At 36.7% G+C, this 16,227-nt stretch overlaps 1 protein-coding gene across 2 annotated transcripts in view; it reads left to right on the forward strand.

Annotated features, from left to right (window-relative positions):
• The window catches only part of M1AP (meiosis 1 associated protein), a 61,799-nt gene that overhangs the window by 4,269 nt on the left and 41,303 nt on the right, over positions 1–16,227 (forward strand). For both annotated transcript variants that reach the window (XM_033125046.1, XM_033125047.1), the window contains exons 2-3: positions 11,260–11,445; positions 12,787–12,955. In XM_033125046.1, coding sequence (XP_032980937.1) covers positions 11,260–11,445; positions 12,787–12,955 — 355 coding nt within the window. The remainder of the gene's footprint in view (positions 1–11,259; positions 11,446–12,786; positions 12,956–16,227) is intronic.

Genomic DNA, 16,227 nt, shown 5'->3' on the forward strand with positions numbered 1-16,227 from the left:
TGAAACAGAATAAGCATTTAATAAGGTTCAACACCCATTAATGATAAAATCTATAGCTAACATTATTTTTTTAATTAAAGTTTATTGAGGTGACAATTGTTAGTAAAGTTACATAGATTTCAGGTGTACAATTCTGTAATACATTATCTATATCTCACATTGTGTTCACCACCCAGAGTCAGTTCTCTTTCCATCACCATATATTAGACCCCGTTTACCTTCTTCTGAAGCCCCACTCCCCCCTTACCCTCTGGTAACCCCTAAACTATTGTCTATGTCTATGAGTTTTGTTCCTACATTTGTCTTGTTCTTCTGTTGTTTTCAATTTTGTATACCACATATCAGTGAAATCATATAGTTCTCTACTTTTTACTGTCTGACTTATTTCGCTTAGCATTATAATCTCAAGATCCATCCATGTTGTCACAAATGGTCCTATTTCATCTTTTCTTACCGCTGAATAGTATTCCATTGTGTATATATACCACAACTACTTTATCCATTCATCTATCGAAGGGCATTTTGGTTGTTTCCATGTCTTGGCCACCATAAATAAAGCTGCAATGAACATTGGAGCACACGTGTTTTTATGGATAAATGTTTTCAGGTTTTTGGGGTAGATACCCAGGAGAGGGATTGCTGGGTCATATGGTAATTCTATTCTTAATTTTTTGAGGAACCTCCACATTGCCTTCCATAGTGGCTGCACCAATCTGCATTCCCACCAACAGTGTATGAGGGTTCCTTTTTCTCCACAGCCTCTCCAATACTTGTTACTATTTGTCTTGTTGATGATAGCCATTCTGACTGGGGTGAGGTGATATCTCATTGTGGTTTTTATTTGCATTTCTTTGATGATTAGTGATGTTGAACATTTTTTCATATGTCTATTTGCCATTTGTACGTCCTCTTTGGAGAAATGTCTCTTCAGGTCCTCTGCCCATTTTTCAATTGGGTTGTTTGTTTTTTCGTTGTTGAGTTGCATGAGTTCCTTGTGTATTTTGGATACTAACCCCTTATTGGAGGGACTGTTTGCAAAAATCTTCTCCCTTTTAGTTGGTTTCCTCTTTATTTTGTCAATGGTTTCTTTTGCTGTGCAGAACCTTTTAAGTTTGATATAGTCCATTCATTTATTTTAGCTTTGCTATCATTATATTTAATAGGTAAAAGACTGAATGTTTTACCCCTAAGATTGAGAATGAGACAAAAATGTCTATGCTCACCACTCTTCTTCAGCATAGTACTAGAAGTCCTTTAATGGCTTAATGATTAAACAAACTAGTATATCCATACCATGGAATACTCCTCAGCAATAAACAGAAATGAACTATTGACATGCACAACTTGGATGGATCGCAAGAGCGTTATGCTGTGTAGGGGGAAAAAGCCAATCTCATAGGGTCACACACATTAATTCTATTTATACAACACTCAAAATGACAAAATTATAGAGAACAGATTACTGGTTGCCAAGGGTTAGCACTGGTACGGGGTGGAGGTGACTATAAAAAGATTGCATGAGGGAGATCTTTGTGGTGATAGAATAATTCTGTATCTTGATTGCGGTGGTGGTTACATGAAACTACAAATGTGATAATATGATATAGAACTTTGCATACATTCAACCAAGGTAATTTCTTGGTTTTGAAATTGTGCTATAGTTATGTAAGATGTAACCACTGGAAGAAACTGGGTGAAGAGTACATAAGTCCTCTATGTATAACTTTTGCAACTTTCTGTGAATCTATAATTATTTCTAAATAAATAGTTGAAAACAAAGGTGACATGACATACTCACTAGAATGGCTGCAATTAAACAAACAGGTAATACTGACAGGCAATACCAAGTGTTGGTGAGAAGGTGGAGAAACTATAACCCTCATTCATTGCTGACAGGAAGGTAAACTGATACAACCACTCTGGGATATAGGTTGTCAATTTCTTAAAAAGTTAAATATACACCTTCCTTGTAACCCAACGATTCCCGCCCCCCCCCAGAAATGATAACAAGCATTCACACAAATACACATATTGGAATGTTCATGGCAGCCCCAAATGCGAAACAATAAGAATGTCCATTAACTGGTGAATGGATAAACAAAATGTATCGCTCTCACTGTATGTAATCCAGGGATTATATATCCTACAAGTATACTGAAGACAGAGTGAAAGTGAGAGTGATGTTTATGGCCATGTGGCAGAAATGTTCCTCTGTGATGCCATTTTCCTTGCACATGTCTGTCCTGTGACCATATTTGGCGGTGATACCAACCTTCTGTCAGGCAATAAAGGTAGAGAAAAGTAGAGAGATCTGGAAGGGCAAATGGAAGATATCCAGAATAAGAGGATTGTTGAGAAATGAGCGCCTGTCCCAAACAAAGGTAAAAGGATTTTTTTTTCCCCTCCTCAAGTGACTATATTACATGCACCTGGCCCTCCTAGGTACATCTGGTCCTAGATGAATCCCTTGATCCCGTAATTACCCTATTCGGAGAGGCAGACCATTCTAGACTAAAAACCACTGACTGGTAACTCAGGAAAAATTACAAGCCAAATTTTTTTTCCAAAAGAACAGTAAGTTCAACCCTGGTTAAAAGCTCAAGAAAATCAATGCCATTACCTTATGTATAGAACAATCGAATCTTAGTTTAAGGAAAATGTTACCTTAAATCCATTGTTGCTGACCTATATAAGTAGCTGTCATTTTCTATCTGCAGTTAGCTCAAAATATAAATGGAGAGAGCAGGTAGGAATCTTGCCCAAAATGAACCTCAATATAACTCCTCATATTTAATTTCTGAGTATAATCAAATAATCCTGAACTTTTTATAAGGAATCATGACAGAGGAATCATAATTAAAATATTAGAATTCCTTTTATATCCATTGTGCCCTTATATAAATAAATCTGACCAAAGTGATTAATCTCCTCTCAAAGCAATTTCAGAAAAATTCTCTTACCATGAAGATCTTACCAATTCTTTTATCTTTTTATGAGAACGAAGAAGTTATTTAAATCATACTTGATCTACAATGGGATTTTAGGACGAATAGTGCTCTAATTTGGCTATCTTGTGGTCCACACTGCTACTTTGATGCCTGTATTCCAGCAAGCAGAAAAGGAAAAGGAGAGCAAAGGGAACTCCCACACCCTTTAAAAACACTTATCAAAAGTTGCTCCCATCACTTTGCTTACCATCATCCCATTGGCCAGAAGTTAATCACACTGAAACTCCTACAGTGTGAGAGACTAGGAAATGTAGTTATTATTCCAGAGAGTCATGGTGCCCAAATATAATTTGACAGTTTTGGTGCCTTAGAGGAAGAGGATAAATATGGAGGGACAACTAGAAATCCCTGCCACCACAGTATAAACTCACAAGAGAAAAGAAATGAGAAAAAAAAAATCACAACAAAATTTTGGAAACTGTAAAGGTTTCATTTTCTTTTTTTATTATTATTTTTTTAAGTTACAGTGTACAGTGTAGACATTTATGTAATTTAGGCAGTGATTCCCTCCCAATTAGTCTAGTACCCACCTAGTACTATAAATAGTTGTTGCAACATTATTGACTATATTCTCAATGCTGTACTTTACATCCTCGTGATTATTTTGTAACTACCAGTTTGTATTTCTTAATCCCTTCACCTTTATCACCCAGCTCCCCAACTCCCTCCTCTCTGGCAACCATCAGTTTGTTCTCCGTATGTATGAGTCTGTTTCTGTTTTGTTTGTTCATTTTGTTCTTTAGATTCCACACATAAGTGAGATCATATGGTATTTGTCTGTCTTATTTGACTTATTTCACTCAGCATAATACTCTCTACGTCCATCCATGTTGTCTCAAATGGTAAGATTTCACTCTTTTATGGATGAATAATATTCCATTGAATATATGTACCGTATCTTCTTTATCCAGTCATCTATTGATGGGCATTTGAGTTGCTTCCAAATCTTGGCTATTGTAAGTAGTGCTGCAGTGAACATAGGGGTGCATATATTAATATCTTTTCAAATTAGTGTTTTGGATTTCTTCGGATAAATACCCAGAAGTGGAATTGTTTGGTCATAAGATAGTTATATTTTTATTTTTTGAGGAACTTCCAACTGTTTTCCATACTGGCTGCACCAATTTGCAATCCCACCAACAGTGCACAAGAGTTCCCTTTTCTCCACATCCTCGCCAACGCTTTTTATTTGTTAATTTATTGATGATAGCAATTCTGACAGGTGTGAGGTGATATCTCATTGTGGTTTAAATTTGCACTTCTCTGATGATTAGTGATGTTGAGCATCTTTTCATATGTCTGTTGGCCACGTGTATGTCCTCTTTGGAGAAATGTCTATTCAGGTCCTCTGCCCACTTTTTAATTGGATTGTTCGGAAGTTTTTTTGGTGTTGAGTTGTATGAGTTCTTTATAAATTCTGGATATTAACCCCTTATGAGATGCAGCATTGGTGAATATCTTCTTCCATTCAGTAGACTGTCTTTTTGTGTTGTTGGTAGTTTCCTTTGCTGTGCAAAAACTTTTTAGTTTGATGTACTCCCATTTGTTTATTTTTTTCTTTTGTTTCCTTTGCCTAAGGAGATAGATCAGAAAAAATATTACTAAAAGCAATGTCAGAGTGTTTACTGCCTATGTTTTCTTCCAGGAGTTTTATGATTTCAGGTCTTACATTTAAGTCTTTAATCCAGTTTGAGTATAGTCTTGTATATGGTGTGAAAAGGTGGTCCAGTTTCACTTTTTTGCATGTATCTGTCCAGTTTTCTCAACATCATTTATTGAATAGACTGTCTTTACCCAACTGTATATTCTTGCCTCCTTTGTCATAGATTAAATAACCATATAGGCATGGGTTTATTTTTGGGCTCTCTATTCAGTTCCATTGATCTATATGTCTGTTTTTATGCCAGTACTATGCTGTTTTGATTACTATAATCTTGTAGTATAGCTTGATACCAAGTAGCATGATAATGTCCAATTTTATTCTTCTTTCTCAAGATTGCTGTGGCTATCCGGGGTCTTTTGTGGTTCCATATAAATTTTAAGATTATTTGTTCTACCTCTGTGAAAAATGCCTTTGGTATTTTGACAGGAATTGTATTGAATCTATAGATGCTTTGGGTAGTATGGACATTTTAAGAATGTTAATTCTTCCTATCCTTGAGCATGGTATGTGCTTCCATTTATTTATTTATTATTTTTTATTATTTATTATTCTTCAGTGTTTTTTTGTGGTTTTTTTTTAATTAAAGTTTATTGGGGTGACAATTGTTAGTAAAGTTACATAGATTTCAGGTATACAATTCTGTATTACCTCATCTATAAATCCCATTGTGTGTTCACCACCCAGAGTCAGTTCTCCTTCCATCACCATATATTTATTCTTCAGTTTTTTCCCTTCAGTATCTTATAATTTTCAAGTCAGGTCTTTCACTTCCTTGATTAAGTTTATTCCTAGGTATCTTTTTTTTTTAGGCAATTGTAAATGGGATTATTGTCTTAATTTCTCTTTCTGACAGTTCATTATCGGTGTATAAAATGCAATCGGTTTCTGAATATTAATTTTGTATCCTGATACTTTACTGAATTCACTTGTCAGTTCTAATAGTTTTTCTGGTGGAATCTTTGGGGTTCTCTCTATATAGTATCATTTCATCTGCAGGTAATGACAGTTTTAGTTCTTTCTTTCCAATCTGGATGCCTTTTATTTCTTTTTCTTGTCCAACTGCTGTGGCTAGAACTTCCAATACTATGTTGAATAAAAGTGGTGGAAGTAGGCATCCCTGTCTTGTTCCTGATCTTAAGGAAAGTGCTTTTAGCTTTTCCCCATTGAGTATGATGTTGGCTGTGGGTTTGTCATATATGACCTTGGTTATGTTGAGGTATGTTCCTTCTGTTACCACTTTGCTGAGAGTTTTTATCATAAATTGATGCTGGATTTTGTCAAACGCTTTTTCTGCATCTATTGAATAATCATATGATTTCTGTCATTTTCTTTATGTGGTGTATCACATTAATTGATTTGCAGATACTGAACCAAGCTTGTATCCCAGAAACAAATCCCACGTGATCATGGTGTATGATTTTTTTACTGTATTGCTAAATTCGGTTTGCTAATATTTTGTTGAGGATTTTTGCACCTGTGTTTATCAGGAATATTGGCGTATAATTTTCTTTTCTTGTAATGTCTTTGTGTGGTTTTGGAATTGGTAATGGTAGTCTTGTAAAATGAGCTTGGGAGCTCTCTCTCCTCTTGAATTTTTTGGAATAGTTTGAGAAGGATAGGTATTAATTTTTCTTTGAATGTTTGGTAAAATTCAACTGTGAAGCCATCCAGTCCAGGATTTTTGTTTGTTGGAAGTTTTTTTATTTGATTTCATTAGTAGTAGTATGTTGGTTCAGATTTACTGTTTCTTCTTGATTCAGTCTTGGAAGATTTTATGTTTCTAGAAATTTATCTATTTTTTCCAGATTGTCTAATTTACTGGCATATAATTGTTCATAATATTTTCTTATAATCCTTTGTATTTCTGCCATGTCAGTTGTCACTTCTCTTTCATCTCTGATTTTATTTATTTGAGTCCTCACTCTGTTTTCCTTAATGAATCTGATTAAAGGCTTATCAATTTTGTTTATCTTTTCAAAAAACCAGCTCTTGGTTTCATTGATCTTTTGTTGTTGTTTTTTTAGACTCCATTTCATTTATTTCTGCTCTGATCTTTATTATTTCCTTCCTTCTACTCACTTTGGGCTTTGTTGTTCTTTTTCCAGTTCCCTTAGGTATAAAGTTAGATTGTTTATTTAAGATTTTTCTTCTTTCTTGACATAGGCCTGCATTTCCCTCTTAGAACTACTTTTGCTGTGTCCCATAGATTTGGGGTCATTGTGTTTTCATTTTCATTTTTAATACCAACTGTGGTCCAGTTGATATTAGGACCTGTACACATTGCAATGAAGAGACAAATCAGGTTCCTCCTTTAATAGAGTTTATATTCTAGCGAGACAGACAATAACTGGTCAACATATTTGGAAAATGTCATTCAATTGTGGCTCCTATCCCCCTGTATTCTGAGGCTACCTATCTCACTTGTTAATAAAGTTAAAAGCAAGAATTATGTCTTTTTTAATGCACCTAGTACCTCATAAGCACCTAATAATAAATATTTTTCTTAAGTGGATGAGTAAATGGATCTATGTCATTTATGTAGATACTACTTTTTTCACTTATTTTATCAAATGTAGAACAGAGCCCTTAAGTCAGTACGAACCCCTTCTGTTTAATCAGCAATGCCCCAAGTGCTTTGAGACATAAAAATAATAACCACAGCTAACACTGAATACATACTGTGTGCCGTGAATTAACTCATTTAATACTTACTCTTTAGGATAAATATTTCCATTGTCCCCAATTTCTAGTTGAAGAAATTTAGACTTAAGGATCCATAGCCAATAAGAGGAAGAGCCAGGTTTAGAACTCAAGTCTATTTGGATCGAAAACCTGAGCTAAGACCTAGTACTTCTTTAACTAAAATGCCCACTACTTCTTAACAAGCATCCTCTGCTCTTGTCAGGCACGTTTTCCTCATTCTCTCTGGCACATAATATTCACTCTCAACCTCCATACCATTGCTTGTACTGAACTTTCTGCCTCTCTATCGCTCCCCACACACATACACACATAAAATACTATATTCTTTAATAAATCTTACCCTTTCAATTCTCAGCCCAATCTCACCTACTTTCCAACAACACTTACCTTTTTTTTTTCTAAACTTCTAAAGCATCTGCAGTCTATGACAGTCTCTTCAAACTGGGGTACACATATGTATTACTAGGGCTACAAGAAAACTGCAAGAAAAACTACAAGAAAAAACTACAAGAAAACTTCCCAGAGAACATAGGAATAGATAAGTTTAAAGAATTGATATACAGATCCTCAATTTCACTTAAAACTTCTCTAACTATTCCTATGATGAGGGTGTCAGGCTGCTTTTCCATTCCCACTATCCCTTTCACAATTACCCTGCTTTCATTTCACAAAGAAAATTCAAAATAAAAAGAAGTGAGAGGTACATATCTTTCACTTATCATGAATCCTTCTGTGATGAATTGCCATGTAATTTTAAAACTTCCAGAGGCACCAAACAAAGGAATAATTCAAAATGTTGTTATCAGGGGCCAGCCTGGTGGCTCAGGCGGTTAGAGCTCCATGCTCCTAACTCTGAAGGCTGCCGGTTCGATTCCCACATGGGCCAGTGGGCTCTCAACCACAAGGTTGCCAGTTCAACTCCTCGACTCTCGCAAGGGATGGTGGACTCTGCCCCCTGCAACTAAGATTGAACAGGGCACCTTGAGCTGCCTCCTGGATGGCTCAGTTGGTTGGAGCATGGGCTGTCAACCACAAGGTTGCCAGTTCGATTCTTCGAATCCCGCAAGTGATGGTGGGCAGCGCCCCCTGCAACTAAAATTGAACACGGCACCTTGAGCTGAGTTGCCGCTGAGCTCCCGGATGGCTCAGTTGGTTGGAGCACATCCTCTCAACCACAAGGTTGCTGGTTCGACTCCCGCGAGGGATGGTGGGCTGTGCCCCCTGCAACTAGAAACGGACGAGGAGCTGAGCTGCGCCCTCCACAACTAAGACTGAAAGGACAACAACTTGAAGCTGAACGGCACCCTCCACAACTAAGATTGAAAGGACAACAACTTGACTTGGAAAAAAAAAAAAAGGCCTGGAAGTACACACTGTTCCCCAATAAAGTCCTGTTCCCCTTCCCCAATAAAATCTTAAAAAAAAAAAAATGTTGTTATCAGTGTAAGAAAGTAAATGATTTATGACTTAAAAGTCTTTTACAACCAGGTGGTTTCCAATTTATGACTTAAAGGTCTTTTGTAACCAGGTGGTTTTCAATTTTCACAAAATTGAAGGAAGACCAATTGAGTATCAGCTGATAGATCATTAAAATAATTTTTATTGGTAGATATGTATACGACTTTTGGCATATAACTTAGAAGGAATTTGGCAATTTGACATTGTATCTTATATTTATGAAGACAAGTTTTCTCAGCCTTGTAACAATAGAAAATAGGAATAGAATTAATACTGAAAGTTGTATGAATTCGAGCAGTAATTTATTTTTCACACATACCTGAACTAATTGAAAAAAGAACCCAGCGTGTCCATGCTATTAAGAGATGCATTTCCAAAAGAAAAAAGCAGAAATAGACAGTTACAAAATAGTCATGGGGATGTAAAGTATTCATAGGGAACATAGTCAATAATATTATATTTTAAAAAAAAAAGATGCATTTCTAGTTAAAGTTTATGCTTAATGCCAATAATTATTTATTAAAATCAGTAATATACATGTTGTTTTGATCAATTGTATATAAACAATAATTCTAATAATAACTCAGGTTACCCTTTAGAGCCTATGGTTATAGGAAATTTTAAAAATCTTATAATATGTAAATATTTTTGAGCAGAGAAATATGATAGGATGATCAATAAAATATTGCCAACCAAAAAACTTGATTACATTTTGATAAAACTGTGTGGGAAAAGTGAAATGGAAATATGAGTTCAAAGAGAAAAAGGAATAACATAAATTTCTGTTAAAAAGAAAAAAGAAGCTAAATAATATTGTATGTCGACTATAATTTAATATATATATTAGTCACAGGATATGGAGTATAGCATAGGGAATAGAGTCAATAGAATTGTAATAGATATATACAATGCCAAAGGGGAGGGAGGGTTATCACTTTGTGAAGGGTGAAATGTCTAACTATTACATTGTTTTATACACCTGAAACTAATAATAATAAAAAAGAGCTTGCTCGTGTACTTTTTAATTAAATAATGGTGAGTATCAAATCACTACGGTATTTAGATTACATTGGCTTATACTTTAAAGAGTGAGTTATAGTTTTATTTTTAAATATTGATATTTAAAATATGCTGGAAGTTACATCCTTAGCAACTACTTACACTCAGAATTTTAAAATCTAGATGTCAACTTAAAAATGTATAAAGAAGTATCATTGTTCAGATTCTTTCGGGGGTACATGAAAAGAAATGCTCAAAGTCTACTAGAGTCTACCTGTGGTCTCATTTGTTCTCCTTTCTTTCTTGAGTAGGTTTCTTATCTCCCTATCTAGATTGCAAATTCTCTTTGTGTAAGAATTATGTCCTATTTATCGTGGTTTTCCCAGAGACTCAGGGAGAGGAGCACATAAACAAAGTAAGCAGTTGTGGGGTGGCTGGTTAGCTCAGTTGGTTACAGAGTAACACCAAGGTTGCCTGTTCAGTCCCCACATGGACCACTGTGAGTTGCGCCCTTCTTGAAAAAAAGTAAGCCATTGTGGAACTGAGTGGAGCAGCACTGACTTCAGCAGACTTTGTACCTGGCAGTATGGTAATTCATGCTCATGAATTTTATGTGCGTTTTGCAAATATTGCTCAGTTTTGCTCCTTGGTCAAGAAGGTTTCCTCATCCCAAAATACAATTCCTTCCCACCCCACTGCCCACCCAATACTGATGCTTGGAATTTCTTCCAATAGTGTCATAAATTTTCATTCTACATTTATTCGAAATACATATGCATATATCCTTAAGACATGTAACATTGATCTAGAATCAGATTATATCAGATTACTTCCTGATAGCAAGTTTGTATAAAGGAGAGTGAGGAGAACCAAGAAGTTTACTTTTGGCTCCTTGAGCTGACTGCAGCCTAAACTAAGCATCTCTTGTTTACTGAAGTGATCCTGGGAGCAGGTTAGGTAGGACATTATCAGTTCTGAAATGATCAACCACATCAAAATCCTCATTTCTGAGAAAACATCACTCCTGAATAAAGGAGCTCCCAGTGCCCAGACTGACTGAGAAGTAAAGATACGTTTAAAAGTAACCCTGCTAGTCCTCCCATTGGTCAGCCGCCCAGAGTAAAACTGAGCAGTCACAACTGGACCTTCCTTGGGGTGAGTAGATGAGTTAAAACACTTCCTTTCCTATTCCTGGTAACACTGCATAATCGGAGCCCTTTGGCTGCAAATTTTCCCTTTTCTGGTGTAGGAAAGATTTGAGTGCAATGCCTAGAACATAGTATGGACTCAGTTAATGTTGGTCAAATAAACAGATTTTCAGGAAGAGAAGGGACTCCTGAGGAGTAAATGTTAATGAAGTTAGACTGCCAATTAATCTGAAACCTGGATCACTAAAGATTTGTATCTTTGGTTCATTTTTCTCTGCAGCAAGTCAAAGGGAACTTTGCTAAGCTACAGGCCTGCATGTCAGAACTCCGCATGTTACAGAGAGAAGGTTGTTTCAGACCACAAGGCACTTCTCTGCAGCTGGCAGTAGAAGATGGGCTCCAGCAGTTCAAACAGTACAGCAGACATGTGACCACAGGCACAGCTCTAAGTTGCACTTCCCTGGAGGTAAGAGATGCTGGCCTTGGGGGTTTCAGCCACCTTCCCATTTCAGCCATCTAGATGCTTCATTATTTATCATTTTTATATTGTGCTCTGTTTCATACACATTGAATGTAAATTTCAAGACTAGATTTTCAGGTCCCTGCAGGCAGGAGACATGTTCCCTTTTTCCTATAACCTGTGCAATTCTTAGTAAACAGCTAGACATAGAGAAGAGCTCTAAAAATGAGGACTAAAGTGAACTGGAAGGGAAAACAGAAATCAAAATAAAATCTGAATATGCCATCTACCTTTGGATTTTTTAAACTTGTAAAGCAATCATTAAACTGCCTACATTGGTATCTATATTTATATTTTCTGGTACTGTTAACAATTTACAATTGTTCTTAATCAAATTGAGTAAATACTCTTGGGATTAGCAAAGGTGCAAGTGTAAAAATATCTAAAATTCTGGTGCTAGACTGAGACACTCTTAAAAATATAGTAAGTCATGACAACATACTCCATTGGGTGTGTGAGTGAGTGTGAGTTAAAACACTTCCAGTCTCTGGTAACCTCAGGCATCAAACATATTTTTAAAAACAGAATTTAAAAAATAATTGTATTTTCATCTCCATCTATCTTCATCAGTCAAAAATGTCTAAAAAGAATTGTCTCCCAGAGTTTCAAATTCAAGACAAAACTGCTAATAAAAACATAGAGTGTAATCATTCAGGTGGAATAAAATATTCAAATTAGAATATTTTATATAGAATATTCAAATATAAAATATTTGAATACAAACATCTCAGTATTTTTTTCAGGTTATATATACTGATCAAGGGTGAGTACATACATTTTAGAGTTAAGGAGCAAAAGAAATAGCTCAACTAAATCCAGGTTGAAAAAGGAGAGAAATCTATATGGAAGCATCACCGTGAGAAAGGAGAACACAGGCTCTCCTTTCTCTGCTGTGATATTCAGTACACATTTAGTGAGTGGAATTGAACGATCCTGTTTCCTTTATTTTCTCATAAAATGAAAGCATTTTAAGCAGGACAGATACTACCAGTACTTCCAGCAATCTTAAAAAATTAAAACATAGGGGTGGCTACTTACTGGTCACTTTCTGGGGTAGGCTCAGCCTGTTTGGAAGGGTTCTATGATAATCACTCCCACCAGACCTCTGTCAAAAGAATCTGTCAAGTGAAATTTGATTTGTAAGTTACAGTTAAATCCTCTTCTTTGCCCTAAAGACAGTAGCCACTACCACAGACTTGTCCTGTGTTTATCCTCTAGTTCCAATGTGTTCTGTTCCTCACTCTACACAGGGAAGGTAGGCACATTGATTCTTGGATTTATTTCCAGATTACTATTCTGACTTCCCAGCCTGGAAAAGAGGTGGTCAAACAATTGGAGGAAGGGTTGAAAGATATAGACCTAGTCAGGGTCAGAAGGCTTCAGGTGGTTGAGATCACAAAGGGAGCCCTAGATTATACGGACGCAGCATCCCCTGGTGAAGAGCCCAGCAGTGATGGTAAGAATTAAATGAAAAGGGTAAAAATTTTAATGAGTATTAGTTTTACAGGTAAGGAAGATTATTTCCCATGGTTTTTTCATGTTCTTAAATGAAATGAAGCCAACAGATTTCACTGTGGTTCAGAGAGGTGCTCTAGATGTTGAGTTGAATTTTTTTAATCATATTTTTAATTTCAGAAACAATATATGTTAGTGTAAAACTTGAAATAATATAGGTATAAAAAGTAAAAATTCATTCCTCCTCTAATCACTTTTAAGAGATTCAGGGATCCCTCCCAACATTCCATACGTATATAAATATATATATATATATATATATATATATACAGGGGATTGGTTCCAGGACCCCCTCGATACTAAAATCCAGGGATGCACAAGTCCCTTATATAAAATGGCATAGTATTTGCATATAACCTATGCACATCCTCCTGTATAATTTACATCACCTCTAGGTTACTTATAACACCTAATACAATGTAGATGCTATGTAAATAGTTGTTATACTATATTGTTTAGGGAATAATGACCTAAAGCAAAAGTCCATACATGTTCAATACAGATGCAACCATGGTAGGCCTAACTCCATAGTACATGTGAGCAACAACGTAACTTTTTTTTTTCAAATATTTTCAATCCATGGTTGGTTGAATCCACAGATGCATAACCCATGGATATGGAGGGCCCACTGTGTTTACTATTTTAATGGGATCATGACATACATAATATTTTATAACCTTCTTAGTGTGTTGGTTAACTATCTATGTTAGTATCTACAGATCTCTCTCATTTTTTACTGGTCACATGATTTTTTTCTTGGGACTTAATCCTCTTAGGTTGCTGTCCTGAAATTCTTAATAATTTTTACTTTGAATTCATGTTTTTTAAGTGAAGTTTGATGGAACAGTGGAGCATGTGCCAGGGGATTAGGGTCTTAACCCCACACCCCTTGTCTCCTGCATCCTTCCCACCTCCCAGAATGGGTTCTGAGTCCCCAGCTTCCCAGTCCTGGTGTCCCCAACCCATCCACCCCCACCCAGCAACCACTGGGGTCCAGGTCCCTGCCAGTAAATCCTACATAAATCATCCATAATCACCCATAAATCACCAATAATCCTATATTTCCTAGAAGAAAAAATCTTCAGACTGAGTCTTGAATGACAAGTAGGAATTAGCCAAGCAGAGGAAGAGGAAAAGGGCACTCAAACAGCAGACCCAGGGGCATGAGAAAGCAAGAGGAATCAACTTGCAGAGAAGTGCGCGTGGTTCCCTATGACTGGGGCCTCATCAGGTAGAGGTGGGAGTGAGGCTATAAAGGTAGGTAAGTGTTAGATCAAGAAGGGCCATGTATACCCAAACGCCATCCTGTCACATTTCATTCTAAGGCATTAGAAATGTATAAAAAGGCCTTAGTCAGGAAGTCAGATAGAGATTCCCAAATTATGGAGTTTAGCAGGTGTTTAACTGCTTTTAATTTACCCAACACTCCAGTTACAGTTCTGCCTCCAGCAATTCTTTCTGGCTCTATTGGCCTTCTCCAAGGCTATGAACGTGGGGAGCTGCCCACTGTTCTGATACCATTGATCTCTTCCTGCTCCCACGTGGGTAACTGCCCTTGACCCTCTCATAGGTCATGGGTTGGTGACTAAGGGTGTGTTTCCCATCAAATTCTGACACAGGTCGATCCTTCCAGGATCCTGAGGCTCTCAGGGAGGGAGAGCAACCAGCCTTAGCTGTGTGGTTCATGAGCTCTCGCCTACTGCACACACTCTGCCTTTCTCAAGCCAGTCTCCTCGCTGACCTTTCTCTGTCCATCCCTCCACTCGTAATAGGCTTTTCTTCTGAATTCCTTCTTTTTCCCTCTGAATTCTTTCCCCTATCTTCGTCCAGCCAAATCCTCCCCTCCCTGTAAGGCCTGATTCAGGCTTGTGACTACTGTATTGATTTTCCTTTCCTGAGAACAACCACATCACTTGTGGTCTGCACCACACAATTTAGCACTTAATTATATACCATGTAGAAGTGTTCACCATTGCTTATTGTATGATCATTCTGTCTTCTTACCTAAATTGTGAACTACTAGATATCTTTTCTCTCTACATCAAACTGTAAGTATATTAGGATTAGAAATTTGTCTTCCTCACTTCTGTGTCCCAGTGTATAGCATATCCTAGGTTATTAGTAGATACCTTTTGAATGAATTGATGACAGTGATACCTATGGAAGCTGTTCTTGGTCTGCCCAGCATCCCCTGCATCCCCTATCTCTAGTAACACCTCCACTTTCCTGGTCGCAGAGTAGGCAATGACCCAGGTGACACAATCATAGTTCCCCAGGCCACCAATCAGAGTCCTTCCCAGTGGACTGTCAAACTGAATCTACAAGTGAGAACCCTTTTTCTTTCTCTTTGGCCATGGGCAGATCAAGCATGAACTATGCCCTTTCTTCCATTGATTGTACCCAAAAAGAAATTACTATATCTCTAATGGCACAGAGCTCAGAGTACTCTGAGGCTGCCTGATGGCTTTATTTAGAATTGTTAGTGGTTAGAGCTATATAGAAGAGCTTTCAAATGCAGGAAAGCAGCTTTTTACCTTGTGTCACTGCTGATGATTCTTTCAGTAATTTCCTATTTGCTTATACATAATACATCATCCCATAAATTGCTTGTAATTCCTCTTTGTGGTTTAAGTGTATGTATGATTCATGGCTTGAAATCTTCCTCCTTTGCCTATACTTTCCTCATAATTAATTCCTTTATTCTGTTAATGTTTTGCTTCATCTTGATATCCTATCAATAGACTAGCGACGTTAGTTTCCCTCTTTCTCAGAAAGATGTGTGCTCCGGAATTAGGTTGCTAAGTCTAAATCCCAGTCCTATCACTAGCTATGTGAGTTTGGGCAAGGTTACTTAGCCTGTCTCAGCCTTACTTATTAATTCCTACCTAGTGCAGTAATTGTGGAGATTAAATGAGATCATGCATAAAATTACGTAGAACATAACAAGTGCTCAGTAAACATTAGCTAGTCTTATTATTAACGTTTTTTCAAATTTTTCTATGTAGATGGTTTAATATTTCTGAGATTTGCTTTTAATGGTTAGGTCCTAACTGGACTGTGAGTTACCAGAGGATATGATTGTCTCTTATATATCTTTGTATCACCAGCATATATTGTTCTTCCAGGCATATAGCAGATCCTCGATAAATCTTTGTTAAATAAGTAAGTGAATGACTGGCAGAAAATCAAATTATTTCAGAGAGGTTGTGATTA

This window comes from Rhinolophus ferrumequinum, chromosome 13, assembly GCF_004115265.2.
Source record: "Rhinolophus ferrumequinum isolate MPI-CBG mRhiFer1 chromosome 13, mRhiFer1_v1.p, whole genome shotgun sequence".
Taxonomy (NCBI): domain Eukaryota; kingdom Metazoa; phylum Chordata; class Mammalia; order Chiroptera; family Rhinolophidae; genus Rhinolophus; species Rhinolophus ferrumequinum.